The sequence below is a fragment of the Procambarus clarkii genome, chromosome 42, assembly GCF_040958095.1.
Source record: "Procambarus clarkii isolate CNS0578487 chromosome 42, FALCON_Pclarkii_2.0, whole genome shotgun sequence".
Classification (NCBI taxonomy): Eukaryota; Metazoa; Arthropoda; class Malacostraca; order Decapoda; family Cambaridae; genus Procambarus; species Procambarus clarkii.
In genome coordinates, this window is record NC_091191.1 from 9,690,757 (window position 1) to 9,707,945 (window position 17,189).

General features: G+C 44.8%; 1 protein-coding gene across 3 annotated transcripts in view; it reads left to right on the forward strand.

The window, feature by feature from the left end:
• The window catches only part of LOC123770270 (latrophilin-like protein LAT-2), a 29,078-nt gene that overhangs the window by 1,523 nt on the left and 10,366 nt on the right, over positions 1–17,189 (forward strand). Inside the window, exons 2-16 of one of the 3 annotated variants that reach the window (XM_045761963.2) lie at positions 761–1,864; positions 2,346–2,510; positions 3,972–4,085; positions 4,788–4,922; positions 5,185–5,379; positions 5,948–6,107; positions 6,338–6,978; positions 7,201–7,366; positions 7,863–7,977; positions 8,756–9,492; positions 10,188–10,312; positions 12,848–13,005; positions 13,398–13,530; positions 15,178–15,248; positions 16,021–16,145. In XM_045761963.2, the coding sequence (XP_045617919.2) occupies positions 761–1,864; positions 2,346–2,510; positions 3,972–4,085; positions 4,788–4,922; positions 5,185–5,379; positions 5,948–6,107; positions 6,338–6,978; positions 7,201–7,366; positions 7,863–7,977; positions 8,756–9,492; positions 10,188–10,312; positions 12,848–13,005; positions 13,398–13,530; positions 15,178–15,248; positions 16,021–16,145 (4,144 nt within the window). Of the gene's footprint in view, positions 1–760; positions 1,865–2,345; positions 2,511–3,971; positions 4,086–4,787; positions 4,923–5,184; positions 5,380–5,947; positions 6,108–6,337; positions 6,979–7,200; positions 7,367–7,862; positions 7,978–8,755; positions 9,493–10,187; positions 10,313–12,847; positions 13,006–13,397; positions 13,531–15,177; positions 15,249–16,020; positions 16,146–17,189 lie in introns of those variants that run through there. The other 2 variants (XM_045761964.2, XM_069339882.1) reach the window with 2 other exon arrangements.

Sequence of the window (17,189 nt, forward strand, 5' to 3'; positions counted from 1 at the left end):
TTTTACTCAAAGTAGGATATACACCTCTTTGTATGTGACCCTTGAACGGAATATATAATATGAGCGTGACTCAAAACATATTTGAGTCAAAATTAGAACCGACGGGAGTGTTATCTGGTTATACACACTCATAATGTATATGAGTGTTTATGAGAACATTATACATGCTTTCCATCTTGTTAGTAAATGCCTTAATAACCATCATATATATAAATACTTTCGTTACTGTGACTCACACTTGATAAGTTATCCCGTAAGATAATCTTAGTAAGACATTGTGTGTAAGGAACCCGCTGTCGCACAAGACAGTACATATGAGACTTATTGCTCATAGTCAATATTTGGCTGATTAATAAGTACATATGTGGTGGTATATGCCAAGTTATACTTTGTTTTTAAGGAACAAACTCTCAGCGAGGAAAATAAGAGATTGATACTGTTCTTAAAAGATTCCCCTATTTTGCCCCCGCAAGATAACGTAAGCTTTAAACGGCTGACAGATGTTAATCTTCTTGTTTGAGGAGCTGTTCACTTGAGACAGTTAAGCAAGTCCCATCTGTGTCTGGGTACAAGTGACAGGATGAACAACCCAGCGGGTTTTCTTCCTATTGGAGAGTGTTGTACATGCTGCTATGGCGGTGTGTCCACTCACAGGATGAGTGGCGCTGCCATATAAACTCGCCCCTCGGGGCAAAATTTGAATTTAAAAAAGAATTTAAAGAAGTTTTAAGAAGTTGTATCCCGGTTTTGGCTGTTTCAGGTGTGCTGGTAGCCATCTCTGGGGTACTGGCTGTCACTACCACTTCCGAAGCGCTAGAAACTATTGACACTACCACCACGATAACCACTGTTGAGTCTACCCCTCCCACCACGATAACCACTCCTACCACGATAACCACTTCTACCACGATAACCACTTCTACCACGATAACCACTCCTACCACTTCTACCACGATAACCACTCCTACCACTTCTACCACGATAACCACGTCTACCACTCCTACCACGATAACCACTCCTACCACGTCTACCACGATAACCACTCCTACCACGTCTACCACGATAACCACTCCTACCACGTCTACCACGATAACCACTCCTACCACGATAACCACTCCTACCACGTCTACCACTCCTACCACGTCTACCACGATAACCACTCCTACCACGATAACCACTCCTACCACGTCTACCACGATAACCACTCCTACCACGTCTACCACGATAACCACTCCCACCACGGTAACCACTGCTGAGCCTACCACGATAACTACTGAGCCTACCACGATAACTACTGAGCCTACCCTGATAACCACTACAGACAGTCCTACCACGATAACAACTACTGAGCCTACCACGATAACAACTACTGAGCCTACCACGATAACTACTGGGCCTACCACGATAACAACTACTGAGCCTACCACGATAATCAGTACAGACAGTCCTACCACGATAACAACTACTGAGCCTACCGTGATAACCACTACAGACAGTCCTACCACGATAACTACTGAGCCTACCATGATAACCACTGCTGAGCCTACCACGATAACTACTGAGCCTACCATGATAACCAGTACAGACAGTCCTACCACGATAACCACTACTGAGCCTACCGTGATAACCACTACAGACAGTCCTACCACGATAACCACTACTGAGCCTACCACGATAACCAGTACAAGCAGTCCTACCACGATAACCACTACTGACACCACCCTCCAAACCAGCAGTGATCGTTCCACCGACATATCCACTGCTACAGCCTCGGCCACCACCACTGAGGGCTCCACGTGCAAGAACAACCTTCAGCTCGAGCTCCTTCTACCGAGGACGCTTAGTGCCTCGTGGGAGCCGTCAGGTATGTAGTGAATGGTCTCTGTCTGTCTCTCTCTCTCTGTCTCTTTGGCTCTCTTATGTCTCTCTGGCTCGCTCTCTCTGTCTCTCTCTCTCTCCGTCTCTCTGGCTCTCTCTCTTTGGCTCTATGGCTCTCTCTCTCTCTCTGGCTCTCTCTCTCTCTCTCTCTCTCTCTCTCTCTCTCTCTCTCTCTCTCTCTCTCTCTCTCTCTCTCTCTCTCTCTCTCTCTCTCTCTCTCTCTCTCTCTCTCTCTCTCTCTCTCTGGCTCTCTCGCTCTCTCTCTCTTGTGACTTCACTTCTACCTGGTTCAATGTGTGTGTGTGTGAATGCATTGTATTGTGGTCCCATGCGCGTGTGAATTCACTCAGTTATGTGGTTCCACGTGTGTGAACCACTCTTAAAGTGGTTCTATATGTGTGAGTGTGTGCATATACTCATGTTTATCCACACTACAGTATTCCCCTTCAATGTTTCTCTACGAATAGATGACGAACTTTATGAAATCTGCTGGAACTGGGCCACACGAAACCAATCTCTCTGTAACGAAACTTTGGACACGAATGCAACACTGACGGTTCCTGCAGGAGAGGTGATCGACGTGCGGGTCAGCACCTCCAGCAGTGACTGCCACGGCCGAGCCTATATCCCATGTGAGTCGTCGACGGAGTGAACTGGTCCATTCGGGTCAATTTCCCAGGTACCTTGCAACATTTGTCGTCCCTTGCCACAGTTCTACCGCTATCCACTACCGTTATCTTGAGGTTATCTTGAGATGATTTCAGGGCTTTTAGTGTCCCCGCGGCCCGGTCCTCGACCAGGCCTCCACCCCCAGGAAGCAGCCCGTGACAGCTGACTAACACCCAGGTACCTATTTTACTGCTAGGTAATAGGGTGAAAGAAACTCTGCCCATTGTTTCTCGCCGGCGCCTGGGATCGAACTCAGGACCACAGGATCACAAGTCCAGCGTGCTGTCCGCTCTGCCGACCGGCTCCCCGTTCTTCCAGCGCTGATCTGCAATGCAACATTTGTAAGCAATGTGGGAGCCGGTCGGCCGAGCGGACAGCACGCTGGACTTGTGATCCTGTGGTCCTGGGTTCGATCCCAGGCGCCGGCGAGAAACAATGGGCAGAGTTTCTTTCACCCTATGCCCCTGTTACCTAGCAGTAAATTAGGTACCTGGGTGTTAGTCAGCTGTCACGGGCTGCTTCCTGGGGGGTGGAGGCCTGGTCGAAGACCGGGCCGCGGGGACACTAAAAGCCCTGAAATCATCTCAAGATAACCTCAAGATAACATAACAATCCCTTATTGGTTTGGTGTGTTAACGTCACACAATAAATGGACCCGGGTTCCATTCCAGGACAGAAACGGTTGAGCACTTGTACCTTTTCTACCGGCAGTTAAATTGATACTCAGTTTAGGCAAAGTCAGTAGTTGCATGACCTGGTGGTGGGGGGGGAGACAATGAGAGAGAGTTCAGGCTTCCTGTCCCTCGAAACTAGTTACTGGTAAACTACACCTCCCTCTACTCCATGTGTCGCTTGATACAATAATTGGTGAAGCAGACATCTTTAACCTCAAACACCATATAATGTGCGCCAGTTGGTATGGTTGGTACAACGACGGCTTCGTCTCTTGCAGAATCGGTGTTCAATCCCCAACCCGTTCTCGCACTTTCTTACAGTCAATATTGACTTATTAAATACGTGCATATGTGACATACTAAACATACTAGTTTACCTTGAAAAGCTTCATAGAAAACACCGACCTTACCTAACCTTATTAGTATGTTAAGATAAGCATCTTATTGCTTCGTAATTTCAATTATTACTTAACCTATTATAGGTATAGGTATGAAGCTTTTCAAGGTAAACTAGTATGTTTAGTATGTCACATATGCACGTATTTAATAAGTCAATATTGACTGTAAGAAAGTGCGAGAACGGGTTCCGAATGATCTAAGTGGCTATAGGCATCGTTCCTTCACCCCTATTCTGTCCTCATATTAGCATCATGGAAGATATCAACAAGCTCTGTCTTCTATTTTAACATAGGTAGTTTTATATAGGCAAACTAGCACAGCGCATTGGTTTGATAATGATTTATTTTGCAGGGCAGCTGCGAGCAGCGACCACGGCCACGACCATCATGGTGGAGTGGGAGTCTGGTGCGAGCCTCCTCCAGGTGTGCACCGCCCTCGGTGATCACGGTAGCAACAATCGATCCGGTTTGACTTGTTTTGTGTTATGGTTCAACAACCTGTCTTAAAAATATCGTCGCTTTTGCCCGTATGGCCGAAAGTGGACGTAATTTGAAAATGAAAAAAAAATGGAAATAAATTTGGGATTTTTTTTTGTCAACAACAGTAAGTTAAGGGTCCTCTGGTTAGTTAGGTGGGCAGGAAATTCTCATAAAGTTTCAAAACGTTATGAAAAACGTTAATTGAAAGTTTCCTCTTCTAACCTTTCCGAGTAAGCCGGACGACTCAAATAGAAAACGGGACAGTACGTCACTTTTGTGAGTAGATTTCATTTCAAATTACGTCCAAATTTGACCATAATGCGCATACGAGCGAAAAGTGACGTTATTTTTAAGAGGACGGGTTGATCATATAGTGTTCGCTACTAATGTATCACTTGTACAGCATTTATTGGGCATCCATTTTCTATTTGAATATTCAGATTTTATATCGGAAACCATTGTATATTTCAAGCACTGAATTTATTGCGATTAATGAAAATTTGTTGTTCAAGTTATCAACGGTGTATATACACAGGTATAACCCGCTTCTCGGTGTATATACACTGAAAGTATGTATATATATACGCCGAGAAGTGTATATATATACTTGGTGAGTGTGCTGGACTTAAGAGCCCCTCGTAGCATTGATAGACCTTAACCAAGCTACTGTGTCTCGTGTCTGCTGCAGCTCCTTTCTGCCTGCCAGTGTCTCCCAGCGTCCAGTACCACATCTACCACGACCTCCGGCCCGACTCCGGCTACAAAGTCACTGTTACACAGAATAATACCTCTGCCAGCTTCCTTGTACGGACCAACCGAACGGGTAACTCACATTAACGTTCCCTGCAACATTATATACATACATACGGTGTTGCATAGTCTTGCCGGAATGGAACATTCTGTTGATATACTTATTTACATACTTCACAATACTTTTCGTTATTATACTTCGCAACATTTTTCTGCATTGTTGAAGCAATATACAGCACTTTGCTGACGTTCATATAGAATGCATTATGTGCCCTGAAGAACCATTTACATGTATGTATTGAGTAGTGTCATGTAGGTGACCCCTGTGCCCACAGAGAGGTCTGCGAGCCTGGCGTGGCGCTGCAACCTGGAGGAGGCGTGTGGCGACGAGGGCGCCTGCTTTCCCGCCACCGACGGCCTGGTGGCGCCCGCCCAGGGTGGCGGGAATATCCAGCAGCAAGACGACGTACCCGACGACTATCCTTACACCTGTCGCTGCCTCGACGACAGCTGCACTCCCGTCCTGGAAGGTGACGGTGTTTGTGGGTGATGGTTGTGGTGTCCTTTCTCGCTTTGCCATTTTTCCCTCAATATTTTGTACTTAGTCAAATCTTTTCTGATCCGTCTCTGGTCTAGAGTCCTTGGATTGAGTTCTATTGGATCCTCGTACCTTTTTTCCAGTGAATTCATGTACAAGCCTTTTTGTAGATTGTTGTGCTTTTTCAAGTAACTTTTTTATTATATATAGCTTGGATTTCATGCCGGCGCTGCGTATTCAAGCACGGGTGTCACGTAGGTTGAGTAAAATATCGTGGAAGAATTTTTTATTTTAACGTTTTTGTTATATGTGCCGGCTTGCCACATGCGGCCATGTTACCTTGTTTACTTTTGTTTGCATCAGTTTAAAATACGTGTCCTGAGTGATGGGTGTATATAGTACATGGATGATGGGGGGGGGTATATGATACATGGATGATGGGGGGGGTATATTATACATGTGATGGGGGTGGGGGTGTATGTTTATATAAGTAGATGGATGATGTCTCTGGCACATGTTAGTGCTGCTCTCCGCCACAGCTCTCTCCTTCCCCCACACAGATCGCGTAGTGGAATCCTCGACGACGCTGACAACTGACGAGTACATGGTGATCACGCACGCCGATTTCTCTACCAACACCAGCAGGTTGTCTCCGTCGGCGACACAGTCGTCGTACCCAGGCTGCGTTCTCCCGAACGCCTTGGCCATCCTCAAGTATTGGTGAGAACTGTAATGATATCCTACTTGAGGGTGATAGTAGGATATTGTATTCATATTTTGCATGTATACCCTAAGGATATCGTATAATTGTTTCGAGTTACTTATCAGTTTTATATCGTTACAAAAGCTGTTCGTAATCACTTTATAGCACCATTTCTGTGAGGGGGTAAATAATTTCAACTGATCCAGCAATCCGCTGGAGCCTGCAATGGGTGTCTTCTCTCCTGCAGGTGTGACGGGAAGCACCAGTGTACCATCGAGTACGAGCGTCTCCACAGCTACCTGGAAGAGTCTCAGGTCTGTCGACACAACACTGACCTCGAGGACTTCACTCTGACGGTCCGTCTGACTCAGAACACCACCAGTCCAGTTTGCCAGGATGAGCTGTTCTTCTTCAACAACACGTGTTTCGAAACCCACGATCCCACCGATTTCGAATCCGGTCGCAATATCTGCCTTCAGAGTGGAGGAGATCTCGCGAGTTTCATCAATGATTCGAGTTTCTACAACCACTGGACGGAAGAGTGGTGGACGCTGGGTGTTGAGGAAGGAAGCACTCGAACACCGCGACTGTTTGCCCGGACACCAGACCAGGCATATGTTTCAGGCGGCAATTATATCCGGTGTGGGGAAGAGTGTTCGAGTAAGAGACTGCAGGTGGTGTGTGCCCTCCCGCCGGTGTTCAGGCCGCTGCCGCGCCTCACCACCTCCCTCCTCCCACCTAACGACTCCTGCGCGAACAACACCTGCCAGAATGGAGCCACTTGCTTTCCCGCGTCCGAGGCTCTGGGTCTGGCCGACCCGTCCTTCAGCACGGCCATGTGTCGCTGTCCGCCCGGGTACACTGGGCTCAAATGTGAACTTCAAGCTGGTTAGTTCATCAATTTATCAAGTAAACATGTCTTATATATCAATATTACTATTAGCTCCTTCATTATTTATCGTATGGATGTATTTAATACATATGGATATATTTATTTTAACAACTATTATGCAGTACAGTCTTTTCTTCAGCCTTTTGTTAAACTACTTATTCAAGGTCATGAGTGCGAGATTGAATTTTAAATTTGGGTGTTGTTCTTTCGGTCTGTAGACAACGAGGAAAAGCTTGTTGTTGTGAACGGTGGCAACTACAGGTTCTCGACCGATGATTCGCTGGTGTGGAAGGTCGAGTTTGCTCTCTTCGGTCGCAACGCTTCGGTCAACCAAACATTCTCTGGTTGCTACGCCGCCTCCGCCCTGTCGTTACTTCGCCAGAAGTAAGTGGGCTGGTGTGTGGCTGCTGCCTCGCTGATGTCTGTTTCACTTCCACTATTCTAGCTTCACTAATTGTTCTTTCCTAGGTCTTCTTTCCTTAGTTCTTCATTATATATCATAAAATGTTCTTGAAATTTGGATCAAGAATTACTCCTTATTTTACGTTTTTCTTTCCTGATGAAACAATAGAGAATGCAAGGTATATGAGAGACTAAAGAAACATACAAAACATGCCCTCGCCCTTATTTGTAAAACTATTTTGTATAACGATGCCACAAGCTCCAATATTTTTGTAAAATGACAACTCCTTCTATTCGAGAAACATTAATCAGAAGGCACTAGAGCGGGGGGACCACGATTGTGTGGACTAGAGAATTATCAATTAAGAAGAGGAGGGATCACCCGGAGACTCACACCGGGGATAACCTGTGGGCGGAGGTTCTCCAGGCGGTCCACCAGTAGTGCTGGCAGTGACTAGTTGTGGGTGCTCTATTACAGGTGCGATGGGCGGCCGTCCTGTGAGGTGTCGCACGAGGACCTCCACAACCACCTGTCGTCCACCTGCCACCCCGCCGTCACCCCCTACCTCAGCCTCCGCCTCGCCAAACACTCCGTCAGTATCATGTGGTAACAGACACAAACACCCCCGCCACACAAAAAGGGTTCACGGGTTTAAAACCAAACGCTTCCTCTGTTCTACCTCAGGCGAGGCGCTAAATCCTATTTTATTATCATAATTTTGAATTATTATCAAACTAACCCAAGTCTAACCACTTGGACTGGATGATAGAGCGACGGTCTCGCTTCTTGCAGGTCGGCGTTCAGTCCCGACCGTCCAAGTGGTTAGGCACCGTTGCTTCACTCCGTCTGCGTGTCCCAGTTCCTATTGTATCCTCGTATCCCTCCCAAGTGCAGAAGTGGCTTATAGTCCTTTCTACTCCTAATTATTTAACGCCGCTTGTCATTCACGCATATTAATGAAGTAATTGATTACCTTCTGCCTGGAGTGAGATACTTGGAACATTAAAACAGACACTCGAGCTTAATTCATAATTAATACCATACCTGTATAACTGCTGATTATTCATTTAAATCCGTTGAAAAAATATATATGAAATATATGAATACATCTGAAGATAATTAAGGAAACATATGGGATCGAACTGGCACCTTTGGACTCATCGGAGTTCATTCCACACAGCACCATAAGGTTTTCTCATAGATATAGATAACGTTGTTGTGAGTTCATTCTTCACATTTTCTGACTTGTGAAAGTGTCTGGCATACAAGCTTACTGATACTTCTATTTACAGTATAGTTTGATATATACAGTGACAATACATTGAGCGCAATGTTAGAAACATAATCATTTACGAGTCTGTGATCCCCAGATCTATTCCGAATGGCGATGTTCCGAGGACGCAGCATCTCCAGACATGACTGGAGGCTGTTTGGTTGTCCCGGACGGTAACTACTCTGACCCACAGGAAGCCAAGCTCGCTTGTAACGCCCAGGGAGGTGACATGGCCCTTATGTCTCTGTACAACAGTACTGTAGCTGTCTGCCCGCCTGACGTGGGGTCAGTGTGGGTAGATGCCTGGGATGACGCCAACGCTTTAGCGGCTTTTAATATGTATGTTAAAGTTCCAGATGCCCTAAACTGTACGGACAGAGATGATATAGACGGGCAACGGTCTGTTCTTTGTGAATACCCGATGGTGCTCGAACATAATCCCCCAACAGAGGCACCATCAACTCCAATACCAACGCCTTCAGCAACCACCACCAACGCTTCCACACCCTCAACGGTTCCTTCATCGACCACCACTTCCACAACTGTCACAACCTCGACTACAAGCTCTACAACCATTGCAGCCTCGACTACAAGCTCTACAACCATTGCAGCCTCGACTACAAGCTCTACAACCATTGCAGCCTCGACTACGACACCAGGCCCCCGGCGCCCGTGCCCCGAGTGCGTCCCGCTGCCCGAGGTGTACCCCGAGTACAAGTGGAACCAAACGGAGCCAGGGGAGACACGGACGCAGAACTGTCCGGACACTAGCGACGCCAATGCCTCTTGGACCTGTGGCTCCGACGGCCACTGGATCGACGAGCCAGATCTCAGGTGAGTAAAACACTTTATATTTAAATTATATTCTTAACAGCGTGTCAAGCTTTGATAACAAAACAACCCTGGATGCATTATATCAAGTTGATATTGATCTGCTCTAATACCTGGGTTGAAATATTTAAAGAGGTGTCAGTCGAACACATGGACAAAGAGAAACACTGTTCAAGAAGAGTTCGAACCTAATTGATTGTGAGTAATGAGTACTTTTTTCCATAAAAAGGAGATTTAGCGTCTGGATTAACGTGCCTTTAGCCTTTTTTTTTTTGAGGACGGACTGGAAAGTATAATTTGCATGTGTGAAAACCAATGATGGAATCTGTAAAAGCATCGCAATTGCAATGATGATCCACATAGAGAAATCTGGTATGACAAAAGCCACTTTAGTTCATACGAGTAAATGGTTACATAAATAATAATTCTCTTGTTATTATCACACAGGAGCGACCATTTGACTGGCTCATACTCTTGTCTTGCTGTTACTCATACGCATGACTCATTTCCTTGTCCTGCCGTCTGCTCATACACGTGACTCATTCCCTTGTCTTGCTGCTTCTTCATACGTGTAACTCACACCCAGTCACTGCCTAAATACTACGTCGTCACTGTTCCATCCCCCCACCTCCGACCTTGCTGTCACCTCCCCGTCAGTAGTAACCGTGTGTAGCGTGTTTCTTTTCCCCCCTGGGCAGCGCCTGTAGCAATCTGCAGCTGGAGGAGTGGGCGTCTGCGCTGTCCGACAACTCCACCAACACTACGGCCGGGGACATATTAACGGACTTCGTCGCTAACACCACCAGCACCAACATGGCGCCAGGTCGGTCCAACCCATCCTCTCTCTCTCTCTACTGAGCTCTTCGTCGCTTTCATGTCGGTTCATTTTTTTCTTCCTTCCTCTTGGTCTTTCACCTTCAGTTCCCAGGAAGTGTGTTTTGCTTGCAGTGGAACCAAACGGAGCCAGGGGAGACACGGACGCAGAACTGTCCGGACACTGGCGACGCCAATGCCACTTGGACCTGTGGCTCTTACATATGCACTGTGACCTGTGGCTCTTACATATGCACTGTGACCTGTGCCACTTGGACCTGTGGCTCTTACATATGCACTGTGACCTGTGCCACTTGGACCTGTGGCTCTTACATGTCATATGACGTCATATAAGTGTGTGTTGCTTTCTCAGTTTTTGTTTATTGGACTTTGTTTTTTTACTCGGTCTTTCATCTGAATGGGTGTGTTTGGTTTATTTATTAACCATGGTGAGTTATTTCTTGTGTTTATATATGTTGATTTGTTAAGTTTTTCCGGTGCTTGTGATTTGGTTTGGTGCGTGTACTAGTTAATTTGTTCGTGTCTGCGTTCGTGGTTCCTTGTTCATGTCTGCGTTCGTGATTCCTTGTTCATGTCTGCGTTCGTGATTCCTTGTTCATGTCTGCGTTCGTGATTCCTTGTTCATGTGTGCGTTCGTGATTCCTTGTTCATGTCTGCGTTCGTGATTCCTTGTTCATGTCTGCGTTCGTGATTCCTTGTTCGTGTCTGCGTTCGTGATTCCTTGTTCATGTCTGCGTTCGTGTCTGCGTTCGGGGTTCCTATGCTCTCATTAATTTTGACTGTTCTTTAACACTTTACATTTGAAACCTTTTGTTATATTATATAATTTCTGTTAATACATGTCAACTAACTCTCTTCACATTGATCTTTTTCAAGTCATATATTTATTTTAAATATTCTAATATTCGTTTCCCAGTTGAGTTAAAATATTACAAAAAAATTACTTTTTTTTAGTATATTACCCCCTTACTTCACCCCCCATTCCATCCTCCCAACCCCCTTCCCACCCCCCCATCTCACTCCCCCCATTCCATCCTCCCAACCCCCTTCCCACCCCCCCATCTCACTCCCCCCATTCCATCCTCCCAACCCCCTTCCCACCCCCCCATCTCACTCCCCCCATTCCAGATTGCCTGTTAAAAGTAATTCATAGCGCACATTCTGGTTTGCTAATTTTAATCACTATAGAATTTGAGGATATTGGATATTTTTTGTAATAAAAATATATCATCCCAAATTAAATAGTTCTGCTCTGCTTGTTTCATTATTTACGCTTAAATGTATATTGAACAAGTTGTCAAATTAAACAAATATTAACTAATATTTATTTTTTCCTCTCGTGTGTTTTTTCATTTTTATAATTGATCTTTTTTTAGTTTCTCATTTGTATGTCAACGTTTTAATATTATCAACATTTACGAGCATTTTTTTTGTTGCATTTGTTTCTTTGATAATTACTTATGTTACATTTGTATTTAGGACAAATATATAATTTATATACTCGTACGAGTTATATAACAATTATATACTCGTCAAACTTCATTATAATCCAGATCTCCTGTGGTGACGTCCCTTTATAGTCATTTTTGTTAGGCTATATAATAAAGTATAGGATATATCTTGTATTTTTTTTTTTTGGCGGAAGTCTTTAGTGAATTTGTCAAATTAAATTTATTTTGGTGTTTTATGTTACTGAAATTTGATAGATATTGTCATTACTAATCTTTTTATTACAGTACTTCCTGATGCTGATGTTAGATTACAATGAAGCCTCTAATTTTTTTTGTGAAGAAAGTACTTTAAGTACTTGTACTTAAGTACTTGTAGGAAAGTAATTGTACTTTCTTAAGCTTTCCGTTAATGATGGTTACTGTATCGGTGCATTCAATATTGACACATGACTAGTGATTTGTTTTTCAAGTCTTGTATATCAACTTAGCTTCATCCACTTTAATTATGGCCAATTATATGATAATTTGTTTTGTATAATAATAAAAGATTTTGTTATGGGTGTGTATATAATATATATATATATATAATATAATATATGCGAACAAGCCTGAATGGTCCCCAGGACTATATGCAACTGATATTATAATATACTGACTATATTATAATATATATATAAATATAATATGCACATATGTTATTATCTAGAATGGGACCGCGAGTTTTACATATAAATATTTGCAGTCATATAATGTTACGCGAACTAGAAATAAAAAATACCCTATCTCAGATCGCATTATGGTCGATTAACACTGTTCAGAACATCGATCACCACCTTGACGAAGATTGTAGAACTAAGATGCCATTTATCTGACTTGAGTTCTAGTCTTAAACACGCACTAACCTCACATCATAAGTCCGTCTGTGCTCCTAGCTAATCCACTACGACCTTCCCCCATCTCTCCTGTTATGTTGTTTAAGATTCGCTACCTGGAACAAAAAGTTCCAAGTAGCACGGGCTATGGCGAGCCCGTAGACTGTCTGTCCCCCTGTTAAGTGCAGCTCTCTCCTGCAGGCGACGTGGCGGGGACTGTGAATCTGCTGGAGGCGGCAGGGGAACGCCACAGGAGAGACCGGCAAGGCTTGACAGATCCCGACCAGATCCTTAACGTCACCAGCACCTACGTCAGCTCCGTCTCCCTGGTCGTCGACAGGCTCCTGAAGCAGGCGCAGGTTAGGCTACGGGTTGCTGGGCGAGTATAGGACGACGGGTGGAATAAAATCAATTTGTGATTGAGTGAGAGTGAAGGGGAGATGAAAAAATTAGTTTAGGATGAGCTTTGTGTCCACTACCACTCACAGGATGAGTATTGTGTCCACTACCACTCACAGGATGAGTATAGGGTCCCATATCCATTCTAAGAAGTTATTTCATATCAGTAATAACCTTAGAGTGTGGTTTTTCGAATCATGTAAACGTTGAATAACTGTAAACAAACCCCACCACCTCCTCCGTGATTGAGGAGAAAGATGTACAGCTTTCGTAATTAGACGAGTAAATGGTTTGATGAATTCCTGGAAGCTCTTCGTCCCTGACCGTAGTCATCTTGGGGTCTCTCCCTCAGGTGTGGTTTGGGCTGCCGGAGGCGCCTCGCCGCAGGAATTGTACCGTAATGCAGGAGCTTCTACAGTCGGCGGTGGAGGAGATGGCGCAGCTGCTGGATGCCCAGAGCAAGAGCTACCATCGTGAGACCGTGGGTAAGTTGACCCAGGGGTCAAGGGTGCCATGTTCCGCCAGTGGTGCCACGTCAACAAGGCCCTCGTTACCAAACGGGACAGGAAGGGATTTTTGTATAGGAATTTTGTTGTCAAAATGACTCGGGGAAATGTAATGTGCTGGTTGCTAGCCTTCGTCTCAACTGGGTTAGGATTCGTCAAGCATTTAAGTGTCGGCTTACGAAACCTGTACTTCTTATCTAGATCAAGTCGGTTTATTCAATAGTTATTAAACGGTTTGCGAGCTTCGAAACTTCACAACCCAAGGTTATTATTGTTGTAGACAACCTTGTACCGCTTCGGAGCTCGTAAACTGTTTCATAAATGCAAGCTAAGCTGTCATGATTAAGGACAGTTGTACAGGTTTCGTAACTGGACACTTAATGAATCCTGGCCCAGGTCTCTGTTACTTAAATGAGTAAAGACCAGGGTAAACAAGGTCTGACTAGGAGTGACCTTCCCCGGGGTCCAGGGGCCAGATTCACGAAAACACTTACGCTAGCACTTACGAACGTGTACATCTTTCCTCAATCTTTGACGGCTTTGGTTACATTTATTAAACAGTTTACAAGCATGAAAACTTCCCATTCAACTGTTGTTATTGTTATAAACAGCCTCCTGGTGCTTCGGAGCTCATTAAGTGTTTGATAACTGTAAACAAAGCCGCCAAAGATTGAGAAGAGATGTACAGGTTCGTAAGTACTTGCGTAAGTGCTTTCATGGATCTGGCCCCAGGTTGACACCAGCCATCAAGGCGAGTGTTTAGATGTATGGAAAAACGATCAGATCTGACATGAACTTGTCTTAATCCCCGTTAATAGTCTTCTAAGGAGGAGTTAGTGCTGCTACCGTAATCTATATGAGGGGTTACAGAGACTCGGGACACAAGAAAAAATCCACAAGGGCCATGACGAGGATTCGAACCTGCGTCCGGGAGCATCCCAGACACTGCCTTAATCGACTGAGCTACGACAGGGTTAAAAGGGTTGAAACCGAAGTTCTACTGAACTTACTGGATCCCGTAGCTTCTCCGAGGCATAAACCAGGCTTTTACACAACCCCCCCCCCTGCACCCGAGCTCAGTCGATTAAGGCAGTGTCTGGGATGCTCAGGACACAAGCTAGAACCTTCAGCTAATATCCCCATCTCGCAGGATGGTTTGTCTTGCACGGGGGCCTAATTGCCCCTACTAGCAAACTTTGTGTGAACTGTGATGGTATCGTTCAGTATCCCTAAGTGAAGGAAATGGTTGCTAACCTCAAAGTATTTCGTCTGAAATCATTGATCATTTGGCATTCCTTACTATAACGCTGAAGAATGTATCGTGGCTCTTCTTCACCGGGTGAAATTCAGTGTTCTTCAGTTCACCCCTAGCGACAATTGTCTTGCAGGTCGGCGTTCGATACCAGATGGCCCAAATGGTTAGCACCGTTCCTTGACACCGTTCCCTTATCCCAGCTCCTATCCTCGCTATCCTCACATCCCTTCCACGTGCCAAATAGTTACCGCTGTCTCCTCATAATTTCCTTTCATTAGTGTTCAACACTCGCGCGCCGTGGACAATGATCACGGCTGAGAGAAGAGTGACAGATATACAACACAGGGTGTAAATGACAGTTTTTTTGCCAGGTGTGGAGGCGGAGAGCTTCAACCGACAGCACTATGCTGACGACAACAACCGCATCTACACCCACAGTAATGTGAGTACCCAACCATCACCCTTGTATACTGTCTCTACCACTCTCTGTACACGACTTGACAATAGTCAAGGCTCGAGCGAACCTCTTCGCTTCCTTTTTAAGATGTGTGAGTTGGGTGTCCATCTCCATACTAATGTAAGTTCCCAACCAACCAATTTCTAGATATGTCTTCCATTATATTTGTCTCTCTGTTGACCAACTAATCGGCTCACTCGTTCATCAGCACCACTAATGATTGGCACCACCACTACAAGCGGGTCTGAACTGTTCTAGGGGATTGGAGGAGAGTCGAGATTAATAACGCAGACGATGAGTCACAATAACGTGGCTGAAGATATGAAGACCAACTTACACACCAGAAGATAAAAGGACGACGACGTTTCTGTCCATCCTGGACCATTATCAAGTCGATTTTATTATTGATAACGATTTCAGACATAAATCTTAGAACCTTATTGGTCTTAGTTTAGAATATTTTTCCATATTGTCTGGGTTAAGATCCGTATTAATTATTACTCTCAAATTCTTTTTATAATTTGATTTCGTAATTTTATAAACTATTACCTAATATCTTTCATACTCTATTGACGAGCTTAGAACTATATACATTTGTCTGGAAATACTACACGTAAAAAGAGAGCCGTATTTATAGTACTACTAAACATAGCTTTGGGCGAGTATCAAATTCCCATTACAAACATCTGTTTAGCGAACATCTGTCATCATCTCGAGGTAACCAACATCACTTCGCGATTTGTGTTCTCTCTTGCAGGATTCTGGCAGCAAAATAGAGCTTCTGGAGAGCCTCCAACAGTCTGGTAGAACGGCTGATCAGGTGGCTGTCACTTTTATGGAGTTTACAACTCTCCAGTGCGTTCTCGGGCGAGGGATTATCTGGTAAGTGGGTACGAACTGGCACGCACGCACGCACACACACACACACACACACACACACACACACACACACACACACACACACACACACACACACACACACACACACACACACACACACACACACACACACACACACACACACACACACACACACACACACACACACACACACACACACACACACACACACACACACACACACACACACACACACACACACATAACGGGAATTAAACCTCACGTCGCTAGAAGACAGAAGAGTTAGGGAGGGGATATGATCACCACGTACAAGATTCTCAGAGAAATTGACAGGGTAGATAAAGACAGGCTATTTAACACAAGGGGCACACGCACTAGAGGACACAAGTGGAAACTGAGTGCCCAAATGAGCCACAGCGATATTAGAAATAATTTGTTTAGTGTCAGAGTAGTTGACAAATGGAATGCATTAGGCAGTGATGTGGTGGAGACTGACTCCATACAGATTCAAATGTAGATATGATAAGAGCCCAGTAGGCTCAGGAATCTGTACACCAGTTGATTGACAGTTGAGAGGCGGGACTAAAGAACCAAAGCTCAACCCCCGCAAGCGCAACTAGGTGAGTACACACATGCAAAAATTATCAAACCCACAACCTTATTTTTTTCGGCAACATTTAATAACTTGTACACAAACCTCATCTACACCGACAGCCTCCCCCCTGGTGTCAGCTTCTTCAGTGATGCCTAAACGTCTCCGTCACGACGCCCCGCAGTTCCCACCCAGCAAGACCAATCACCCTCACACCAGCATCTCTCCCATCACCTCCAGCCGTTAAACTTTACACAAAATTCTCCCCATAACCATTTTCAATCTCCCGTTTAGCATTTAACTTCCTGCAGGTCGAGCTTAAACATTTCCATTTACCTGTCCACCAATTGCATTCTTCTTCCAGTTTATGCAACTGCTCGTACTTCCTTTTCTTGTTATAAAATATCTTGTAGTCATCTCACATGGCACTAAGGTTAAGTTTTTGTCGTGGGATCCCTCAGTACTACAGCCAA